The sequence below is a fragment of the Rutidosis leptorrhynchoides genome, chromosome 4 (assembly GCF_046630445.1).
Source record: "Rutidosis leptorrhynchoides isolate AG116_Rl617_1_P2 chromosome 4, CSIRO_AGI_Rlap_v1, whole genome shotgun sequence".
NCBI classification, from domain to species: Eukaryota; Viridiplantae; Streptophyta; class Magnoliopsida; order Asterales; family Asteraceae; genus Rutidosis; species Rutidosis leptorrhynchoides.
The window spans coordinates 594813884-594839350 of NC_092336.1; the positions used below are offsets into that span (position 1 = coordinate 594813884).

Sequence of the window (25467 nt, forward strand, 5' to 3'; positions counted from 1 at the left end):
TTAGAGGTCAAAAATTAAAAATATTATCCTTGAAATGTTAATGTTAGACATATTAATTAAAGAATTAAATTGAAAATACTACAGTAATACTTAGAGGTCCCAATGGATAAATAACACCACAGGAAGTACCAACACAATTGAGTTGATGAATATCTGATTGTTATATATTTCATTTTGAACAAATAGAACAACAAACCAAAATCAGGCACAACAAAAACCCTAAATCGAACAGATGAAATAATAACAACAGAGAATAAGGCAATCAATTCAAGATTAACAAATTATTGAAAAACTCACCTGATCTAAATTCCCATCTGTTATATTGATATGAATATAAACCTACAACAACACGGGATGAGATAAATTGATTAAAAAAATAGATTTTTTGATGTACGGTATAAAAGTAAAGTGAATATACTATTTAAAAAAATTAGAAATGAGCAAAACAACGAATAAGCAGAAAACAATCGGAAAATATGGTGTTGACGATGATGATCCCGGACGATGATGTTGATGACAGGTGGTGTTGACGACGGTGATGGTGGTTGATGATGGTGATAATGACAAATGGTATTGACTACGATGATGATGATGACTGAGCCGTGGAATCGGTTGATAGTGATGATGATAACTGAGCCGATATCGGATGATGATGATGATGATGGTGGTGACAGATGTTGTTGACGGAGGGAGGAGTAATTCGTGGATGAAGAAGAAGAGGAGGAAATGAGGGAGGAAGAAAGTTCTGATGAAGATGAAGGCCAGAGAGATGGTAAGGGAGGTTGGATGGCGATGGAAACTTGTAGAAGACCATCGGGCAAGGGAAATGAGGAGAATGGGTCGGGTCGGGTCGGGTCGGGTCGGGTCAGAAAAAGGATGCGGGTGTTAATAGTGGTTACTATTAACGAAGGCTCTCAACCAATCAAATTTTGACACCAATTACCACAATTTATATATATATATAAATTTATTTATATTTATAATATTTATAATGAACAGAATACGAAATAAAAAAAAAAAATCAACAAAGGTAGTTTCAATTTAATTATTTACTTATCTAGTTATATACAAAGATATACATAAAATTAATGAAGACCATTTTTTAATAGAATTTAAATAATGATATCTTGTCTTTTCAAAAAAAAAAAAAAGAAAAAAAAATCTAACTATGATGCGAGAATGCTAAATTTGAAGGGTGTATTACGATGGGTGTCAATTTTTGGTGTTAAAGATTTATAGAAATACTTTGTTGATGTCATAAAATATGATTGGAAGTTGAGCGCAAAATAAATTAAAATATGATTAGAAGTTAAGCACTGCAAGGCTCGGAAGCAGTAAACGAACCCTAGCCCTAAACGAAGAGAAAATCCTAGCTAAACCCGAGCCTTGAGCGACCGAATCAACAAAACAATCCAGGAATACAAACAAATATAAGAACCAATACAAAAACCCAAGCCTAACCAACAAACGACAAACAACACTAAAAAGCAAAACCGAACACGAACTACTCGACAACCAATTTACCTTTCTGAGTCTTAATGATCGGCTTAACAACCACACTATCAACTTTCAATAGATTAATTTTCTTGCCCGCCCGATTTTTAATCACATATGAAGAAACCTTTGCTGAAGAGCTACCAATGCTAATATCCGGCACAGAAGGAGGGAGTCATCCTTCCTTCTCAAGACCCTCAAAAAAGCCAACATTCCGATCTACTTCATCACCACAGTCATCATCAGAGGTCTCCAAAACTTCATTACCCGAATTTAAACCTGAAGTACCCTCACTAGGAACACCGGTTGATGCAGGATTAACATCACGATCCGCTAAATCTTGACAAAAGCCTTTTTCAACACCGATCGAGGTATCCAAATAATTTTCATCCCTTAAAACAGAAGTCCTTGAATTCACACTCAACCGTTGCTTGTTTTTTGGGCCACGAGGCTTAAAGGGCCTTCGGCCCTTATCACAATTATTAGTAGCAATAGGTAAAACCAAAGGATAAGCCTTGACTGGTACCTCAACAAATGGACAATCACCTTCAACTAAGGGATAACCAACATAATTAGAATCCTCGTAAACGTTAAAAACATTAATACCCCCATATTTGATTTATCTTTATTACCTTCATCTTTATTACCCATTTTCTTCAAGCACTTAACAAAACCAACTTCTTGATCACTCGACCCATCTTGTGGAGATAACTCCACCTTGTTAGACACAATCAGTATAACAACACAAGGAACATCATTTAAGATTGAACAAAATACAAGACCTGGTGGATTTGCCATTGAACCCACAACAGATCCATGTTCAACATTCGGGTCAAAAACTTCAGTACGGACTGAAACAGAGGGATCCGCACAAGGTGTCATTTCACCTTTAACCGCATCAAGGTAAGAATGTAAAGCATCTCCATTTACAGCATCAAATAAAATCACTGCAGCAGGACGGTCACCAACCAAATTACCAAAAGAACAATTTGATAGCACAAAACGATTAGTAGAAACTAACAATTGTTGATCAAAGGACCAAATAAAAAAATACGATTTAAACAATTAACATCCGATATCTCAGAAACCCAAACATCACTCAAAGTAATGGCCGAATCCTTTAAGACCACCTTGACCGAATCACGAATATGTTTCGGATTCGTAGACTTAACAAACGCGTATAATGAACAAACACTGCACAAATTCGACGAAGATTTTGCAACCGAAATAATAGATATATGTATGTGTCACTCTCTAATTGGTAATTTAATCCAACGCCCAGCATGTCTTCCGTCTGTTTTGAAACTAACGCCATGATGGCGTGATTTTCAAGCCCCATAACAAAATTAAATAGGCATTAAATATGCCATGGTGCATTTGAAGCCACATTTTCACGTCTGCAAGACACTGTCTATGTATACCGTTTATAGATCTTATTCTTACTTAATGGCGGTTAGAGTCACTGACGGGAGTCCGAACGCAATATCGGAACTCACCCACCCGATCATTTTCTGGGACGAACATTACAGTCTTACCGCCCTTCAGGAGGAAACCCCCGCGACAAATTCATACAGTCGTCGCGTGTGGTAAAACACCCTCGGGTGCAAGAAGTCCCCTCCGAGGCCCATGAAATGGGTGAGTAAGCTCAAGGGATATTTTGTAGCTCATGGGGATCGAAGCCCCGACCTCTCATCGTCAATACATTAAATCCTTTAGGTTAGATCAAATTCTTACTTATTTAGATCATTCTCAACGATCAAACAATTTTCTTCCATCATAGACATTAGCGCGACGTCAACATTTTTCTCATCACAAATGAATATCAAATTCACTTTTATCTATCACACTCTCACACAAACAAATTAGACCAAAATGAAACTCCAAGCATGATCTAAACCCATGGAAGTTTGACTATACCATTCCCATGGCGTCCCTTTTTCATTTATTTATATATTTTCTTCCTTTAATTATTATTTTTTGTTACTATATATATATATATATATATATATATATATATATATATATATATATATATATATATATATATATATATACATTTTTTATTTTTATTTTTATTTTTGGCCGGAGGTCCGCTTTGAAGCAATCTCTTTATCCGTCAAATATAGAGAATGAGGACTTTCTCTACTCTTGAAGTGTTTCACTCGGGGTTGCGAAATGACTTCTCTTTATTCTAGGATGAAGGAATGATTGTCTACGTTTCACCTCCCTCATACCCCACACATGTGATATTGAGTTTTGTTGTTGTTGTTGTTGTTGTCGTTGTTGTGTTGTATTAATTAAATGTAATACAATATATAAATGAAAATGTAATAGGCACAACAATATATAGCGTTAACGAGGAACATCACGAGTTATAGATGGCGAATGGATAGTATACCATTTCCATCCATGGCATGGACAATTGGACAATGAAGTCAAAGAAATGCTCTTTAACGGGTTGATGGGAAAGCTCTTATGTATATATTGTTGGTGATTTTAGTGTCATTTAACGTTCATTTTAGTTAATTGAGATTTACTTGAATACAAGAGTTAGCTAGTTATACTTAACAACGGGTTCGGAGGGTGTGGAGTGCACACCCGTAAGAGTTATCTAGCAACTGTCGCGTAAATTGCGGGGGTCAAGGGGCAGCGCCTCTTACTGGGGTCCCGCCTTAACCAAAAAGGCGCTATATCTTATATTGAAAAGTTGTCTTTCAACAGATTTTCACGCCAAACGGTATGACTTTTAGTTAATCGATTTTTCCGCCAACATGAAGAGTTGCCTCTCTTCATGATAAGTGCCATAAGTCATTACATTTTAGGTTTATGGTTTTTTGCATCCATTCATAACACATACACAGAAACATACATATTCTTTAATAATTGATTTTGATTTCTTCCTGTGTCGAAACAAAATCCGTCATTGTCTTATCCCAATTGAAATTTCGTGTAAACCCAAGGATTGTGAAAGACGAAATACTAAATTAGAAAATGTTTCATCATTCAAGAACCAATTCAGATTAATTATCTGCTTTATACCTATTTTCTTACACATATGATGAATGTAAGCCCAAATAATGATGCATTGTGGCTCAGAATATATGCTAACCTTCGAGGTTAGCTGATTTTATGTTGCAACATAATAATATTAGATAATATATCATTAAACCTCAAAAAATTTCCGTTCACGCGATTCTTTGATTAGATAACATTATGAGTAATGGTGTCCGCAACATCACATTCATATAAATCCGTTCTCTGAGTTGAGACAGTTTGGTAACACCAACTAGAATCTCGAATTTCACTTTTCAAGATGTGGATCGGAGATTTATGATTAGGGATGTCATCGGGCTGTTCACTTTTCAAGATTTGGATTAGAGATATATGATTAAGGATGTCATTGGGCCGGGTATATACAATGTCAACCTTTAGACTAGAACTCACGACCTTTTGATTGAAAGGATTACACTTTGATACCGCTAGACCAATGCCCGTTTGGCGTAAAACAAAAGAACTTATAAATTAATTTTTACCAAAAGTTTATGATCATATTTTTCACACTAATTATAAACACTAATAATTTGAGTCCCCCAAATTTATGGGATACGCTCTATATATATGTCCATTATCAATTTTACTCGTTCCTGTTTTTAGTTAAGACTGAAATTAAATATTAATTAAATTTATTTACTAATTCGACGTTGTCTCATGCGTTCGCTTTGCTTCTGCGAAACCCCATCTGAAAAAAAAAAACACACTGATCAGGGAGAGTATTCACTTAATTTTGATGATCATAATAATCCAATTAATTGACAATTTTTTATGTAATTCTTGATTCGCCATCTTCTACCCCCACCATGCACATTCACCAACACTCTCATAATCACATAACTTTCACCTAGATAAAAAAAACACCTTACATCAATTTCAAATCTTAACCCTTCATTCTACATCATATATCAATGCCCATTATTTAATAGATCTTTTATTTACCAACAAATTTGATCTGATAAAGTTTTTTCCTTTTTCCATTTCTTCTCAATATTCCCATATGGGTGTTTGATTTTTATGTTATGGGTCATGTTTACTTTAAGAAAAAAATTCAATATTTTGGGGACAAGAGTGAAAGCTGTAAAAAAGTGTGTGTTTGCATTGTGGATGATTGTGTTAAGTGAAGTAAGTACTACACAATGCAGTTGAGACTAGTTACACTAGAAGAAGGCAAAAATCCCACATTCAATTCCATCAGAATCACAAATCAATCTAAGGGTAATTTTCCTATGAGATTACTAGGATTTATGTTATTGTTTCTTTGTATTGGTGTCGGCTTTTCGATCATAAACATGTTCAAGATCCGATATTTAGGCACACAAAATATTAGTCAAGGTGCACACACCTTGATACAATCTTGTTCTCAAGACCCTAATAGTTTACAAGATTGGATTGAACCTCCATCAACTTATATGCATACATTGGACGATAACGAGCTGTTTTGGAGAGCTTCGTTTGTTCCTCAAATTAAAGATTATCCTTTTAAAAGATCTCCTAAGATTGCATTCATGTTCTTGACAAGAGGACCTTTACCAATGGCACCACTTTGGGAGAAGTTTTTTAAAGGGAATGAAGAACTTTATTCCATTTATGTTCATACCATGCCTACGTATCGCGCAAATTATTCATCCTCTTCGGTTTTTTATAAGAAGCATATTCCTAGCCAGGTTAATTTGCTAACATTATCTTCTCTTTTTCATCCATTCTGATAATCAACTTTAATATTTGAATGATATAATTATATGTAGGTGGTGGAATGGGGAATGATGAATATGTGTGACGCCGAAAGAAGACTTTTAGCAAACGCGTTGCTCGATATCTCAAATGAATGGTTTGTACTATTATCGGAAGCCTGCATACCTCTTCAAAGTTTTAACGTTATCTATAGTTACATATCAAGATCAGAGTTCAGCTTCATGGGTGCATTTGATGAGCCTGGCCCGTATGGTAGGGGACGATATGATGCAAACATGTTACCAGAAATCACCATTGATCAATGGCGAAAAGGGTCTCAATGGTTTGAAGCTAATCGAAAACTAGCAATAGATATCATAAAAGATCTAAAATATTATCCAAAATTCGAGCGGTTTTGCAGACCAGATTGTTATGTCGACGAGCATTATTTCCCGACCATGCTCACCATTCAGTCGCCAAATTTATTAGCGAATAGGACACTTACCTACGTCGATTGGTCTAGAGGCGGTGCTCATCCAGCTACATTTGGGAAGGATGATATGTCAGCTGAATTTTTCAGAAAAATTCAGCAAGATCATACCTGTTCTTACAATAGTCAGCCAACTTCAGTTTGCTTTCTTTTTGCAAGGAAGTTTGCTCCTAATGCCTTAGATCTACTACTACAAAACTCCACACAATTTTTTGGCTACTGATATAACTTATAAGGTCACTTCTGATCTTTGGGAGCTAGATTTATTTTTGTATTTAATTGATGTTTGGATGCACTTATGAAAACTGATTCTATGATAATCAATAATTAGAGTGGGACTAAAATTGATTATTTGATTGATATGGAATAATGAAGTCGAGATAGATGATGTTTGAATGTTTTTTAGCTGTCGAGGTGGTAGTAACTGATCTGTCACAATACTTCAAAGGATCTTGGTAACGCAGCTCTAAGATTGTCCTTAAATACTGTCCTTAATACGCTTCGGATTATTATATAATAAAAAATTAATAACCGCTATGTACAATGATTTAATGCACGTTAACAACAACCCTTAGAGATTTCGTTAACAAATCCTACATTAAATAATAGCAAATGGATATTATTGTTAACAAAGGAAGCTTTTATGTTTGTTCATAATATGGATACATGGTTTAAGACATCAATTATAAGCAGATTCCATAACCATACTAGTGTATTCTTAATTCATTGTGATTTGAAGGTGAAATATATTTGCAGGTGAAATAAATGTCCTGCAAATTAGGCCAAATTCTACAACAATGACACGTATTCGAAAACAAATAATTACAGTTCGTCATGGTGTTTTTCGTCCAACTGAGATTGTTGAATTTCGTTAAGGTAGTTAGCAACTAGAGAAGCATGCATAGCAGCACCAAAAGGAAGTATATCTTCATTAATTTCAAAAAATGGAGAATGAGCAAATGCAGGTTTTGTATTCGATTCATTCATCATTCCAAGAAAATAGAAATAACCAGGTATTACCTCTTGGTAAACCGAAAAATCCTCTGATCCCATTAACGGTAACATGTTTAAAACATTAGAAGCACCAACAACGTCCCTTCCGACACTTTGGAAATGCTTGTGCAATTTGTCGTCGTTTATAGTGACGGGATAAAAAGGTTTGTCCTTTGATGAAAATTCCACCGTTGCATTACACCTCTGTACTATGGCTTGCGCAATAATAACCTGTTTTAAAACATAATAAATTAGCTTTGTTATATCAATCAATATTATATTACCTGTTTTAATGAGTATGTTTTCGGTATCTTTGGTTTTGGATGTATGCATGCTTGCTGGGTTGTTTGTACGTATGCACGTAGGTCCATGTATGTTTGTATGCATGCATGCTTGCATGCATGTATGTAGGTTTTGTAATGAAAGTATGATGTAGTTACACACGTTTTTGTATGTTTGTTTTTTATGTATGTTTATATGTTGTTAGGTATGTATGTATGCATGTTTTTACTTGTCTGTAGGTGTGGTATATTCACTCATGTATGTATGTTTTGCTATTAGGTTTATGTAGGACTGGGTGTTTTTGCTATGTATGTATGGTTGTTTGTGTGGCTTTATACGTAGGTTGTTCCTTTCTTGTACGTAGGTATGTCTCATGTATGTACGTAGGTATGTCTGGTGTATGGTTGTATGTAGGTTTATGTATGTGTGTATGTATGTACGTATGTATGCATGTATGTATGATCAGGTGATTCGCATCGCTCGGTGCATCTTGGGACCATTATGGCTGAGGACGACTTCCCTTGCTCTAGAGCTTGGTTGGTTTCTTTTAGTTGGGTGGTTTCGGGGGTGTCTACCGTAAAGGTGCATGAGTGGTTTTTGGTTTGCTAAGGGTGGTTGGCTCTTTGCTTGCGCAACAACTTCCACCCGGCATGCCCTCGAGTTGCTGTCCACAAGGTCTTTTGGCTATTTTTATTGAGGCAACGACAAGCGCCGTTTTAGTGGCGTCTTGACTGCCGCTCAGAGCCTAAATTGATTTCTCATGCGTGCTTTAAACCCATGAAAATTTGATTCTACCATTTTCATGGCGTCTCCCCTTTTTTTTTTTTTTTTTTTTTTATTATTATTTTTATGTATCTATATTTTTATTTATTTATTTTTATTTTTCTATTTTTTTATTTATTTATTTATTTATTTTTTTTTTTAACTTATCTTTTAAAAAAAAAAAAAATTTCTTTTTAGCCGGAGGTCCTCACGGAAGCAATCTCTCTACCCTGGAGTAGAGAGGGGGATGAATTTCCCTTTCCTATGGGTGGAGAATTCCTTTTCTCGACTCGTGGTAAAGGAAACGACTTCTCTTCTAGTTTAGGGTAGAGGAAGGATTGTACATCTTACCTCCTCCATACCCCGTAGGCGCGGGATTGGGTTTTGTTGTTGTTGTTTGTTACAAATTTCATTAGTAGATTAATTAATATATTAGTAATAAGTTAAGTTATTACCTCCTCAATTCGGTGTTTAAATTGCATGAAACTTTGTTTTGAAAAAGCTCGAAAGGTACCTCCAATGGAGACTGAATCTGGAATGACATTGAAAGCACCACCTCCTTGAAACTTAGCAACGGTGACTACCTGCATTTGTTCATTGTTAGCGCTTTTTTAAATCTGATAACTGTACAACAACAACAACAAAACCCAATACCACATGAGTGGTGTATGGGGGAGGTGAGATGTAGACAATCCTTCCCCTATCCGAGAATAAAGACAAGTCATTTCTCCACCCAGAGTGAAACACTCTCAAAAGTAGAGAAAGTCATCCCTCTCTCTATTCGACGGATAAAGAGATTGCGTCCGAGAGGACCTCCGGCCTTTAAGTAGGAAAAAGTTTTTTTAAAAAAATAAAAAATAATAAAATAAAAATAAGTAGACGCCATGAAAATGGTAGAATCAAGTTTCCATGGGTTTTAAATCCTGCCTGGAATTTAATTTAGGTTCTAAGAGTCAGTCAAGTCGCCAATAAATCTGATAACTGTCTGAAATAATATATTTTCAATCTGTAGAAAAATTACAACTTTTACGTAACTTGTCAAATAATTACTTTTGTAGTAGTGAAATATATATATATATATATATATATATATATATATATATATATGATTATCAAAGGATTCAATAAAATCACTTAATTATCTGCTATTCGGACCTTTGCTGTAATTCTGCAAGATGTGTCTCATTGTTTCATTATAGGGTCCATTTGGGTCATTCTAGGAATACTTTTCATAAAAAAAAAAAAAATCATAATTTTAGTAACCTGTAACCAAGCAGTTGACTCGTTACGACTTCAAACAACTTGAGCACATCCAAATACCACTTACGTACTTAAGTTATTACAATGATATACTCCCTAGTCCCTACGTCCCAATTTAATATAGTAGTAATCTGCATACAAAAAGCACACAGATTAAGAAATGTCACTATCACACTTTACTTTTTGTTCACTCTACAATTTTATCCTTTACTTTTTACCTACCTTTTAGTTTTACATGTACCCCGTATAGAGTAAGGTATAAAAAAACTTTACCACATTATTCCTATCTATTTATGGAAGTGGACTATTAATTTAGGACAGGCCAAGGCATACTGAACTATTAGATTGGTATGAAGGGAGTATCATTTTAACTTACCTGAGAATCAAGAGGATCAGCTTCTCGTGACACAAGATGTTGTAAACTAACAACAATGTTAGAAGCTGCTAAAATAGGGTCAATTGAATGGTGAGGAATGGCTGCATGACCGCCTTTTCCGGTTATGACGGCTTCAAAAAAACCACTTCCAGCCAAAAGAGTACCGGATTTAGACGACACTTGACCTAGACGTAAAGCTGGAGATACATGTAGACCAAATATCGCTTTCACGTTCTCGAGAACACCGCTATCGACTACGCGTATTGCCCCTCCACCGCCTTCCTCAGCTGGTTGGAAAACGAGAACTACCGTCCCCTGAAAAAAACCGAGCATTATGAGTATTGTGATCATATTTGATTAACTAGTTGTTTAAAAAATACTGTGTGTAAAAACTCGCCCTCTCTCGAGTAACCTGAACAGAAAAAACCTCCTCCGTTTACTTGTTTATATATAAATAAATATACTACAACCAACTCAAATTGACCCACGAAAGATGACCCATCACCCACCCAAGTCATTTATGCCTAAAGTTTGATATTTATTGAAAGTGGTTATTGCAACTAGTGGAATGAGAATAAGCTAAAACAACGACTAAGGCTAACATCAAGTAGGTAATTATATATATGTCTCAACAATCAGGATTCGTATGGAAGTATGTTTCTTGTTTGTTTAGATTTGACCTTTTTGAACCCCTAATAATCAACATTATCCAAACACTTGAACCGAATTCTAATATTCACTCTAAAATGCAAATCCAAACACTTAAAACTGAGTTTGTATATTCAGTTAAAATCAACAAACCTTTAAAAGATGGGTATGGTCTTTGAGAATTTTAGCTGCCCCAAGAAGCATACTGACATGAGCATCATGACCACAAGCATGCATCTTTCCAGGAACTTTACTCTTGTGTTCCCATTCCACCATTTCCTGATTATAAAAGTCAAACTTCTTATAATCAAAATGGAAGTCAAACACGCAATTAATCAATAGTCAAGATGAAAGTCAAACATTCAACAAAAGACCAATACACAACAACAACACCCAATCCCACATGTGCGAGCTGCCAAAACTCAATTTAATTCTTAATCATCACTTACAATAACCTTTAGTAAAACATCAACAATCTTTACACTAGCAAACAAATCGATATCACTCCAGTAACTGTTTTTAGAGTGACTCAAAAATTCAAACATTAAACCAGATTCCAGGTTTAAAAAAAAAAAAGGAACATTTCCACATTTATCAATTTCAATAATCTCAAAAACCTCAAATGCAACCAAAAAATCTTACACAGTCAATCAAAACAGTGCCAACCTACAAATTTTCTATTCCAAAACTTTTACTTGCAATAACCTAAAACAAAACCTTAACAATCTTAAACTAGCAATTATAATTGTATCACTCAACAACTGTTCTTAACTTCTTATAGTCAGTCAAATAGAAGACAAGCATGCAACAATAGTATTGAAATTAACTCTAATATTTGCAATTAACTCTAATACACAAACATTTAACAATATCAATAATAAAGTAGAGGATCATAAATAAAATAAAAAATGAATCAAAACCTGCATGGGAAGAGCATCCATATCTGCCCTAATAGCAACAAAAGGAGGCTCACCAGATCCTATATAACCAACTACACCTGTAACAGCCACTGGATACTTATAACTAACACCCAATTTATCTAATTCTTGTCTTACAAGTTTACTTGTTTCAAATTCTTGATAACCCAATTCAGGATTCTCATGTATCTTTCTTCTAATCCCCACCATCCAATTAAAAACCTCATCTTTTTTAGCAAGATTAAGAAAATCACTTGAAATTACAGATACCCCAATCGAGAATTGGGATTTAAGTATAAAAATAACAAAAACCCATTTCGAAAAATCCATCTTTATTTGATGAAAGTGAATGCCAGTGTAAAAAAAGGTCTGAATTTGCGCCACGAGGAATTGTTTTTGAAGCGTATATGCACGTGCTTACAGAATACGCACTTGCGTTACTGGTGGAACAAATTATAGTACGAGTAGTAATCATTATTAATCATTTGTGTCACATTCTCAGTTAGGACTATGCCATTTTATTATTATTGGTGTAGGACATTGATTTCCAACTATATATATATATATATATGTTTATGTTTATTCGTTAACTAACACTACTAAATTTAGTTTGATTCTTAAAAGATTATATGATGTTGATCGTATTTAATATAAAATAAAATTCAGTTATTAAAATGAATAATTAATAAATAAATTATGAATCACACAATGTAATTTGCTAAATGAGTGACTTTTTAAAGGAGCAACTTCGTTTTATTGAATAATGTATAATAGATATAGATAGTACGAGCATTTTTTTCACCGGGGAAAAAGAAAAATTAAAACCGTGATAATTTTTTTAGGCAAAATATGAAGGTTTTGGGACAAAAAATTGAGGTTTTTAGGCGAATTATGGAGGTTTTGAGACAAAATTTGAAAGTTCGTGAGCAAAATTTGAAGGTTTTCGGGTAAAATTTGGAGATTTTTGGGCAAAATTTGAAGGTTTTGGGGCAAAATATTTAAGTTTTGGGGCAAAAAAAAAATCCACCGGGGTCAAAGTCGAAAAATCCAAAAATTTTACTCTGAAAATTGCAAATCCACTGGGGACGGCTGCCCTCGCTTGTCCCTTCATAAAATCGCCCCTGTATAGATATAGATATAAATAGGGAGGTGATATTCACATATCACTTTTTGATCCATCTACACCTAATTCACTATTATACATTTATACCCTTAATTATATTTAGAATAGTAATAGTAATATAAGTTCTAACTCCCTAAATTAATTTATAGATATAATTGTAAATTTATGGAACAAAAGTGCATATGAATCAAAAGTTAGTGTGTGAAAAACTGAATATCATTTCCCAAATAAATATGTCCTTTTAAATGTTTGTTGAATGAATTGAATGTTGTGCGATGAAGGCCAAGCTTTTGATAAGTTAAAGGCACTTAATCTGTTTGAAAAGTCAAGTGAGCCTTATTGCACATTCTCTCATTCATTTGAAATTGAAACCATAATATTATTTTGAGTTATTATATTTTGTCGTGAAGGTTGAAGAGTGAAATTAGTGAAATTTAGTGAAGTTTTCTAATGTATACGTTTTTTTTATAGACATAAAGATAGACACTTGTAAAGAACAGTAATAGTACCAATATTTTAAACATAGACACTTGCAATGAAAAGTAAGGCGTACCAATATTTTGTCCTCCGTGTGTTATATTAAAAAGACCTGCTTCAACTTGTCAATATGTATTATATTGACATGACATGTTGAGATTGATTCCTTAATTACTCATCCACCATCCTTTCTAATAATTTCCAGTCGTAATATAGTTCTTTCTAGATGTTCAAAGTAGTTTAGAAGTTTATCTCATGCGAAAGTAGCAAAATTGGAAACAAAGACGGCTAGATTTTTTGTTCTCCGTTCACACCATTCACCTCCTCATAAGGAAGTAGTAAAATTGAAAACGATTACGGCTAGCCACCATTTTGCGTTCACACCATCTAGCGTTCACATCATTCCACCTCCTCAAACTTTTCCTATAAATAGGGGTGTAAGCCTCATTTGTAATTCATTCACAAAAAGTGTAATCACAACCTAGTTAGTGTGTGTGAGATATGTGTAATCCTAACCAAGAGTGAATACATCCCTAGAAAGTGGTGATAATTCCCAGTGTGTTAGTTTGAGAGTGTTTTTTGTGTTTTTGAGTTTTGTAATACTCTGTATTCTATTCTTGTGAGTAATAGAGTTATTTTCTTTCAAATTTCTCTCTACCAACGTCCAGGCGATCCTCTCATATTTATAACAAGTGGTATCAGAGCCAGGTTAGAGGCGTTGGTCGAGTTTTTGAGTTTTCTGAAGTTTTCAACCCCGTTTGTGTTGAAAAATTATTTGTAAGGTGATAATGCCCACGGAAGAGTCAGGATCATCTTCCGGAGCCATGATTATGCTCACTGCCACCAACTACACGCTGTGGAAACCTCGGATGAAAGATCTCCTTAGTTGTAAGGATTTGTTTGACCCTATTGAATTAAAGGGTACAAATCCTGATTTCGCCAAAGAAAACGAGTGGAAGAAGTTAAACCGAAAAACTATTGGTCAGATCCGTCAATGGATTGATCATAGTGTCTTCCACCATGTTGCACAAGAGACAGACGCATATGTCCTCTGAAAAAAGTTGGAGGACATGTACCAGGCCAAGACTGCTCGGAATAAAGCCCTGTTGATGAGGCATTTAGTCAACATGAAGCTTAAAAGTGGAACTTCAGTTGCCGAGCATACCAGTGAGTTCCAGAGCTTGGTCAACCAGTTATCTTCTGTAGAGATGCCTCTTGGCGATGAAGTTCAGGCGTTACTGCTACTTAGTTCTCTTCCTGATAGTTGGGAGACGCTGGTCGTAACACTCAGCAACTCAGCCCCGAATGGCAAACTTACATGTCAATGGTCAAGGATGCCCTATTCAGTGAAGAGGCAAGGAGAAAGGACATGGGCACAGATCAGACCCATGCCTTTGTCACAGAGAATCAGGGGAGACAACAAATAAGTAGCAAAAATAAATGGAGAGGCAGAAGCAAGAGCAGAGGCAGGTCCTCTGATAGCAGAAAATTAATATATAAATGCTATCATTGTGGATTAGAGGGACATATGAAGAAGAACTGCTACAGATTGAAAGAGGAACAAGGTCAGAGTAGTTCACAATCGAAGAATAAGGGTGGAGAAACATTAGTTACTATCACTGGTGATGTAGCTTATTGTTCAACCCATGATGAGACATGCCTTCACGTCTCACGAGAAGACACGAAATGGGTGGTAGATACTGCAGCATCCTACCACGTGACTCCATACAAGGAATACTACACAACATACAAAGCTGGTGACTTTGGAGCTGTGAAAATGGGAAATTCCAGTTCCGCTGAGATTGTTGGAATTGGAGATGTCACAATAAAGACAAGTTCCAGGAGCACAATCACTCTGAAGGATGTCCGCCATGTGCCAGATCTTCGACTGAATCTACTTTCTGTAGTAGCTCTAGACAAATAGGGCTATGATAGTCATTTCAGTATAGGCACATGGAAATTGTCAAGAGGCGCTATGATAGTCGCTCGAGGACACATTTGTGGCACACTATACAAAACTCATGTGAAGATCTGTACAGACGGCCTTAATGTTGCAGAAAAAGAGGCGTCACAAAATTTATGGCACCAGAGACTCGGTCACATGAGTGAAAAAGGGTTGTCTACCCTAATAAAGAAAGAGCTTATCAATGTAGACAAGGACGCTGCACTAAATCCTTGCAATCATTGTCTGTTTGGTAAGCAGCATAGAGTCTCGTTTAATTCCTCTTCAACGAGAAGATCAGAGTTACTCGGTCTGGTGCACTCTGATGTTTGCGGTCCCTTGGAGGTTGAATCAATTGGCGACAACCGATACTTTCTAACATTTATCGATGATGCTTCTCGAAAGGTGTGGGTATATTTCTTGCGGACGAAGGACCAAGTTTTCGATTACTTCAAACAGTTCCATGTCATGGTAGAACGTGAGACAGGAAAGAAGTTAAAGTGTCTTTGATCCGACAACGGCGGTGAATACTCTTCCAGGCAGTTCGATGCCTATTGCAGATCATATGGCATCAGACATGAGAAGACAGTTCCACGTACCCCTCAACACAATGGTATAGCAGAAAGAATGAACCGAACAATCATGGAACGTGTTCGGAGCATGCTCAGTATGGCTAAGCTGCCAAAGCCATTCTGGGGAGAAGCAGTCAGAGCCGCATGTTACTTGATCAACCGATCTCCATCAGTACCATTAGATTTTGAAGTTCCGGAGAAACTTTGGTCTGGAAAGGACCCATCATACTCTCACTTAAGAGTATTTGGATGTTTGGCGTACGCACATGTATCCAAAGAGCTCAAACAGAAGCTGGATGCAAGGACTACTCCATGCATATTCATAGGGTATGGAGATGAAGAATTTGGATACAGATTATGGGATCCAAAGGAGAAAAAGGTGATCAGAAGTAGGGACGTGGTGTTCCATGAAAGCCAGACAATAGAAGATATTGAAAAGCCTACAATAACTCAGAAGACAAATGTTGTTACTCAGGTGCCAGATGCCACAACGAAATCATTCATGAGAAATGAATTTTCAGTGCAAGATGAAATACTTGAAGTAGACGATAATGAGGAAAATGACGGTACTGAGCAGGGGGAGCCACAACCCCGTCTGCCAGACGTTCCAGAACCATCACACGACCAAGATGATGGTGGATCTCCTCAGAATGTTCCAGAAGTTCGTAGATCTGAACGAGGTCGGATTCCATCGAGTAGATATCCAGAATCCGAGTACCTTCTACTTACTGAAGATGGAGAACCAGAGAGTTTTCATGAAGCAGTATCTCATAAGGACAAAGAAAAATGGTTGCTCGCAATGCAGGATGAGATGGATTCTCTGCAGAAAAATCAGACTTATGAGATCGTAGAACTTCCACAAGGGAAGAAGGCACTGAAAAATAAATGGGTGTTCAAGCTGAAAAAGGATGGCAGTGGAAAAGTGGTGAAATACAAAGCACGACTTGTAGTCAAAGGATTCCAACAGAAGAAAGGGATTGATTTTGACGAGATATTTTCACCAGTAGTTAAGATGACTTCAATTAGAGTCATACTTGGTTTGGTCGCAAGTATGAACTTGGAGCTTGAACAGATGGATGTAAAGACGGCTTTTCTTCATGGAGATTTACATGAAGAAATTTACATGGAGCAGCCCGAAGGTTTTGAGGTTTCAGGAGATAATCTCGTATGCAAGCTGAAGAAAAGTTTGTACGGTTTAAAGCAGGCACCTAGGCAGTGGTACAAGAAGTTTGACTCATGCATGGTGAGTCAAGGGTACAAGAAAACTGCAGCAGATGAGTGTGTCTACATTCAGAAGTTTTCTGAAGGAGATTTCGTTGCTCTTCTACTATATGTAGACGATATTTTGATCGTAGGAAAAGATGCAACGAAGATCAACCAGCTGAAGAAGGAACTCTCTAAGTCTTTTGACATGAAAGACTTAGGACAGGCTCAACAAATTTTGGGAATGCAGATTACCCGAGATAGGAAGAATAGAAGGTTATGGCTATCTCGGGAGAAGTATATTGAACGAGTGCTTGAACGGTTCAATATGAACAATGCCAAACCTGTTAGCATTCCATTAGCCAACCATTTCAAGTTAAGTAAGAGATCATGTCCCTCATCCATGGAAGAGATCGGGGAGATGTCGTCAGTACCATATTCTTCAGCAGTTGGAACTTTGATGTATGCAATGGTGTGTACGAGGCCCGATATTGCTCACGTAGTGGGAACAGTGAGTTGTTTTCTCTCTAACCTCGGAAAAGAGCATTGAAATGCGGTAAAATGGATTCTCAGATATCTTAAAGGTACAACGAAGATATGTCTTTGTTACGGGGGAGCTGATCCAATCTTGGAAGGCTATACAGATGCAGATATGGCTGGAGATCCTGATAGTAGAAAATCTACTTCAGGATTCATTTACACTTTTGCAGGGGGAGCTGTTTCATGGCAGTCAAGACTACAGAAGTGTGTTGCATTATCCACAACTGAAGCAGAGTATATTGCTGCCGCAGAAGCTGGAAAAGAAATGTTGTGGTTAAAGCGTTATCTACAAAAATTTGGAATCAAGCAAAAGGAGTACAAGGTACATTGTGACAGTCAGAGTACTCTAGATTTGAGCAAGAACTCCATGTGCCATTCTCGTACAAAACATATTGATATTCGTTATTATTGGATACGCGAGGTAATTGATCGACAACTGTTGAGACTGGTGAAGATCCATACAAAGGAGAATCCTGCGGATATGTTGACAAAGGTGGTGACTCGAGAGAAGCTAGAGTTATGCAGAGACATAACCGGGATGCGTTTTCCCTATATACGGCTGGAGGGGGAGAATTAATAATTTCCAGCCGTAATCTAGTTCTTTCTAGATGTTCAAAGTAGTCAAGAAGTTTATCTCATGCGAAAGTAGCAAAATTGAAAACAAAGACGACTAGATTTTTTGTTCTCCGTTCACACCATTCACCTCCTCATAAGGAAGTAGTAAAATTGAAAACGATTACGGCTAGCCACCATTTTACGTTCACACCATCTAGCGTTCACACCATTCCACCTCCTCAAACTTTTCCTATAAATAGGGGTGTAAGCCTCATTTGTAATTCATTCACAAAAAGTGTAATCACAACCTAGTTAGTGTGTGTGAGATATGTGTAATCCTAACCAAGAGTGAATACATCCCTAGAAAGTGGTGAGAATTACTAGTGTGTTAGTTTGAGAGTGTTTTTTGTGTTTTTGATTTTTGTAATACTCTGTATTCTATTCTTGTGAGTAATAGAGTTATTTTCTCTCAAATTTCTCTCTACCAACGTCCAGGCGATCCTCTCATATTCATAACACTTTCCCACTTGAAAGATGCGAACTTACAATGGAACAAGTTGACAACACAACTACTATGATTTGAGAACTTAAACACAACTACAATGGAACAAGTGAAGTCTTCCCATCGAACAAGTGTGAACCCACCATCCCTTACCATTTCTTTTATCAGGTCGTGAAGTCTTCTCATCGACTTTATCAATATGTAATCCTTTGCCACTTCGAGAAGGAAATTGGTAAGTAATAACATTCGGCGAGCTAGTACTAATACTTTATACCTTCATTGTGACTATATTGGTTGAAAGACAAACTAATTAGGTTATTCAGTTTATAAAAAAACTTTTAAATGTAACACCATCCGTAATCGTGATGGTGACGTGGCAAGGTTATGTGTACCGTTTATAGAGGATGACTGTAAGCCAATGATGTGACAAAGGTGGTGGGAGTTGGGACGAAGGAAAGTAGTGAAGAAGGTGTTACGAGATAGTGTTTGATGATGTGTCAAAGTAGGATTAAAAGTTGATTGAAAAGTGGTGAAAAATATTAAAAAAAAGGTCGAAAGAGTATTAAATCATTATTAACGTTCGTGAGCTAGAAGGTAGTCACCAAAAACGCCTCATATCACCTTGCCCATCACGCATTCACGCCACACTAAAGGCGTGCTTGATGCGTTATCAGAACACCTTGAAGCTATTCACGCACACTACAAGTCTAACAGGTAAACCGAAGGTTTTCTAAAGCAGTGCACCTAATTTTGGATAAATCTTACCTCCTTATATCATCCTAATAGCATGATTATATATTATTGATGTTAAAGACATACTCCGTATTACATAATTTCATGAATAAATAGTAAACGCAACTGAAATATACTATCCCCATTCCCCACACTTTGCAAGATACAATGTATCTCAGCTATCAGTCTCCCGGACCATCATTAGCTATAAGTGGTGAAATATATACACATAATTATTGAGAATATAATTAAACACACTTTTCATCAAAAGCAGTAAATAAATATCTGGTAATCTGCAGATACGGTAACAAAAACAATCATGTTGGGACTCTTGGCAATTCAAACAGGGACAGACTAAAAGATGAAGTTGATTTAAGCAGTCTAAACAGCAAACTTCAAAAAACTTTATAAAAAAGGAACTCAGCTCACAAACACTAATCAACTGTTTCATTTCCTACCATAAATTCTTGTAGCCTGTCTGTTCTTCTTCTTGGCACCAGATTTTGCAACCTTGAGGCTCCTGTTCACAACGCTCAATCTTGCAAGAGCTGCCTTCTTCAAATCAGGCCTATAGTAGTTGTTAGCAACCTGCAATTGATTTAATTAATGCTTCAGCCATGAGAATTTGATTAACCTCGCTTCATGAAAGTGCTCTAAATAATAATGTAACTACAACTGAGTTAAGGGTAGCCTGGGAGATTCGGGTAATAGATACATTATCTCTAACGTGTTAAGCTGGTTAAATGGGTCTAAAGTTGTTATGTTTATCTTCAAACCACATAATAAATTAAATCGTTTAATAAGTAATAACACCAACTAGATAATCATTTAAGCAACTTAATTCTCAAATATCAATTGAACATCTTTAACACGATACTATATAACTCAAAAGAAGAAAGACAAAAAGAAAAACTTTTAACCAAGCACAATCCAACCTAGACCAACAACTACTAACAGTTATGAATCATGACTATTTTGTATTGTTGCAATTAGAGAACATTGAAATTGCGGTATACACATAAAGTACTACAGTAAAACATTTTATAGTTTTCAAAACCAGATGTGTTGATGATTAAACAAATGCACACACATGGTTCAACAAACTACAAATCTGGCAGCTAGAAGATATCATCAAATATTAATTAATGACACCACTTGATAATGTTTGTCATTTGAGAAAAAAATACCTGGTTGACGACTGCCTTAGCCATACGGTTGAACTCCTTTTTCATGACAGATTTGTGAAGCAGACTTGCAGGTTTTGCTATTATGTTAGTATTATCATTTTATCATAATAACATTTTTAGTAAATATAAATATTGTTATTTTTTTTATAGAATAATAATAATTATTATTACAAAATAATACAACTTTTACTTATTATTATTATGATCAATATTATTTTATCAAATAAATAGGGGATACAAAGATATTTTTCACCACGCGTAATATAATTACATTAATAATACTTACCACTATAGTTTTAAGATATTAAGTGAACTTTATAAATTTTACTACTTAAGATATATAAAAGTATATTTTATCATATATAAACGTTAATATAAATTTTTATTAATAAATGACTTTTATTATTATAAAATCTAATAAATATATTTAAACATATAAAACGACTATAGTTAAGTTATATAATAAACACGTATAAATTTTAGAAGTCATTTTGGGTCAAGTTGACTTTTGTTGACTTTTGCATATTAGTCTCGAGCATTAGGATTGTGGTACACTATGACTTGACCAAAAATTGTTAGACAAATATTGACCAACATATAAATATATATAATTAATATAGGTTCGTGAATCCGAGGCCAACCTTGCACTTGTTAAATGACGTTATATGTATTTTTACTACGAAATACAGTATGGTGAGTTTCATTACTCCCTTTTTATATATATTTTTGGGCTGAGAATACATGCGCTGTTTTATAAATGTTTTACGAAATAGGCACAAGTACTAAAACTAATTCTATGTGGGTTTAAACCAGAAATATACCCTTAGCTTGGTAACATTAAACTACTTGTCTATGTACGGTAGGCGCGAATTCTAAAGATAGATCTATTGGGCCTGACAAACCCCATCCTGACTATGGGATGCTTTAGTACTTCGAGGTTATTTTAAACACACCTGCTCTGGTGTACTTCAGAGGGTAAAACATGAATGTTAAGGCTTGTTAGCGGGTGCCTACAACTTATAGAATACTTTTATACACTTGCGAGTGTACGGATATTTATGGAAACTGAAATCTTGTGGTCTATTACTATTACGGAAATGATTGATTATGATAAACTAATGAACTCACCAACCTTTTGGTTGATACTTTAAAGCATGTTTATTCTCAGGTATTAAAGAAATCTTCCGCTGTGTATTAGCTCATTTTAAGGATATTACTTGGAGTCATTCATGGCATATTTTGAAAGACGTTGCATTCGAGTCATTGAGTTCATCAAGATTATTATTATGTCAATTATAGTTGAATGTATTATGAAATGGTGTGCATGCCGTCAACTTTCGTTGTAAAGAAAGTTTGTCTTTTAAAAACGAATGCAATGTTTGTAAAATGTATCATATAGAGGTCAAAATACCTCGCGATGTAATCAACTATTGTGAATCGTTTATAATGTATATGAACGGGTCCTTTCAGTCGCCTTACCCTCATCAAATCGGTTCTAAGTAGCTTGCCTTTATACGCCTTCTCCCTATTCCGTGCTCCTCCAAAGGTCATCAACTTGCTTGAAAGTTTGAGACGAAATTTTTTTTGGGGCGGGTCGAGTGACAACTCGAAAATTTCTTGGGTCAAATGGGAAAAAAATTCTTCTACCATACGAGAGTGGGGGGTTAAATGTTGGTTCATTAAAAGCAAAAAACCTATCGCTTCTTGGAAAATGGTGGTGGCGTTTTTACAACGAACCTAACGCCGTTTGGGTAAAAGTCATACAAAGTCTTTATGGGCGGGAAGGGGGGCTAAATACTCACTCTTTTACTGTTATTGGCAGCAAATATTCGACTTGGAATAGCATTAGGGCTGCTGGTTTCAACATCGACCAACTGCACATTCCCTTCTCGAAGTCTTTTGTTCGCAAAGTCAATCAAGGAAACAACACACGATTCTGGAAGGATATTTGGTTCGGGGACAGACCACTCGCTGAGAAATTCGAGCGTTTATTTCGCCTTGATCAAGATCCGGACTCGCTGATACAAGACAGGTTAATTAAATTAGCTGATTCATGCGAGTGGAGTGCTAGATGGGATTGGATTCGTGTACCATCGGGACGAACTGGGCAGGAACTCGTGGATCTTCTCGAATTAATCTCAGGCTTCAAATATTCACTCAACCCGTCTGATGAATGGGCCTTCAATCTAATCCCTTCAGGTATATTTAGTACGTCGACCCTAGCTTCTCTCATTAACGAGAAATTACTGCCGATCACTTCTAACAGTGATAAGACCCTTCGCAATAATTTGATCCCTCAAAAACTTGGAATTTTCATTTGGCGTGCAAGATTGAATCGACTTCCGGTCTTAACGGAACTTGATAAACGTGGGATTGATCTCGATAACGTTCTATGTCCTTTATGCAAAAGTGTCCCAGAAACAGTGACACATTCTCTTCGAATGCTCGATTGCAAAGGAAGTATGGCTTCGAGTAGCACGCTGGTGGAATCCTTCTCTCTCTCGTAAAATAGCAGTTTGGATGATCGTTTCCTGGGCCGTGTTGACAAAGGCAATGGTGTTACTCAATTTTCGAAACTTTGGCAAAGTATTGAATGGGCTACCAGTTACTATCTTTGGAAGAATAGAAACAATTTGGTGTTTAAAAGAAAAAATGACACCGGTCCAATGATTCTAAATGATATCCAAGTCAAAGCCTTCGAATGGGTGTCAAACCGTTCTAAGAAGCACCGTCTAATTTGGTCTCAATGGCTCCTAAACCCGTGTGTTTTTGATGATCATGGTTAATTCTTCTTTGTTTCTTGTTTAGTTCTCTTTTGTAATTGTCTATTTTCGATTGGCATTCTCTCATATGCCTCCTTTCCTTGTATTGTACTAATCTTTTAATTATATATATATATATATATATATATATATATATATATATATATATATATATATATATATATATATATATATATATATATTTTGCCTTTCAAAAAAATTTTTTTTGCTAAATGAGTGACTTTTTAAAGGAGCAACTTCGTTTTATTGAATAATGTATATTAGATATAGATATAAATATAAATATAAATAGGGAATTGATATTCACACATTACTATTTGATCTATCTACACCTAATTCATTATTATACATTTATACCCTTAATTATATTTAGAATAGTAATATAAGTTGTAACTCCCTATATTAATTTTTGGATATAATTGTAAATTTATAGGACAAAAGTGCAGATGGATCAAAAGTGAAAATCATCTCCCAAATAAATATGTCCTTTTAAATGGTTTGTTGAATGAATCGAATGTTGTGCGATGAAGACCAAGCTTTTGATAAGTTAAAGGCACTTGATCTGTTTGAAAAGTCAAGTGAGCCTTATTGCATATTCTCTCATTCATTCATTTGAAATTGAAACCATAATATTATTTTGAGTTATTATATTTTATCAAAAAGTGAAATTAGTGAAATTTTCAAATGTATACGTTTTTTTAATAGACATATAGATAGATACTTATAAAGAACAGTAATAGTACCAATATTTTAAACATAGACACTTGCAATGAAAAGTAAGGCGTACCAATATTTTGTCCTTCGTGTGTTATATTAAAAAGACCTGCTTCAACTTGTCAATATGTATTATATTGACATGACATGTTGAGATTGATTCCTTAATTACTCACCCACCATCCTTTCCCACTTGAAAGATGCCAACTTACAGTGGAACAAGTTGACAACACAACTACTATGATTTGAGCAACTTAAACACAACTACAATGGAACAAGTGAAGTCTTCCCATCGAACAAGTGTGAACCCACCATTCCTGACCATTTCTTTTATCCGTCGTCGTGAAATCTTCTCATCGACTTTATCAGTATGTAATCCTTTGCCACTTTGAGAAGGAAATTGGTAAGTAATAACGTTGGCGAGCTAGTACTAATACTTTATACCTTCATTGTGACTATATTGGTTGAAAGACAAACTAATTAGGTTATTCAGTTTATAAAAAAACTTTTAAATGTAACACTATCCGTAATCGTGATGGTGACGTGGCAAGGTTATGTGTACCGTTTATAGAGGATGAATGTAAGCCTATGATGTGACAAAGGTGGTGGGAGTTGGGACGAAGGAAAGTAGTGAAGAAGGTGTTACGATATACTATTGGATGTGTCAAAGTAGGATTAAAAGTTGATTGAAAAGTGGTGAAAAATATTAAAAAAAAGGTCGAAAGAGTATTAAATCATTATTAACGTTCGTGAGCTAGAAGGTAGTCACCAAAAACGCCTCATACCACCTTGCCCATCACGCATTCACGCCACACTAAAGGCGTGCTAGATGCGTTATCAGAACACCTTGAAGCTATTCACGCACACTACAAGTTGTCTAACAGGTAAACCGAAGGTTTTCTAAAAGCAGTGCACCTAATTTTGGATAAATCTTACCTCCTTATATCATCCTAATAGCATGGTTGTATATTATTGATGTTAAAGACATACTCCGTATTACATAATTTCATGAATAATATTATTGATGTTAAAGACATACTCCGTATTACATAATTTCATGAATAAATAAGTAAACGCAACTGAAATATACCATCCCCAGTCCCCGCACTTTGCAAGATACAATGTATCTCAGCTATCAGTCTCCCGGACCATCATTAGCTATAAGTGGTGAAATATATACACATAATTAT

The 25467-nt window shown here is 35.6% G+C and overlaps 2 protein-coding genes across 3 annotated transcripts; one reads left to right on the forward strand and one right to left on the reverse strand.

The window, feature by feature from the left end:
* The first annotated feature begins 5684 nt into the window (after positions 1–5684).
* LOC139845638 (glycosyltransferase BC10-like) lies at positions 5685–6932 on the forward strand. The gene is made up of 2 exons (XM_071835901.1): positions 5685–6212; positions 6294–6932. Exons 1-2 carry the CDS (start codon positions 5685–5687, stop codon positions 6930–6932), a joined length of 1167 nt encoding a protein of 388 aa, XP_071692002.1.
* A 421-nt stretch (positions 6933–7353) lies between these two features.
* Positions 7354–12307, reverse strand: LOC139845639 (IAA-amino acid hydrolase ILR1-like 4). Of its 2 annotated transcripts, XM_071835903.1 has the most exons (6): positions 11951–12307; positions 11184–11309; positions 10383–10697; positions 9202–9330; positions 7730–7933; positions 7354–7635 (listed from the first exon to the last, which is right to left on the reverse strand). In XM_071835903.1, the coding sequence occupies exons 1-6, from the start codon at positions 12275–12277 to the stop codon at positions 7597–7599; spliced, it is 1140 nt and encodes a 379-aa protein (XP_071692004.1). In that variant the 5' UTR covers positions 12278–12307; the 3' UTR covers positions 7354–7596. The 2 variants fall into 2 exon arrangements, with proteins under 2 accessions (XP_071692004.1, XP_071692003.1); XM_071835902.1 differs by having other exon boundaries at positions 7354–7933.
* Positions 12308–25467: the final 13160 nt, after the last annotated feature.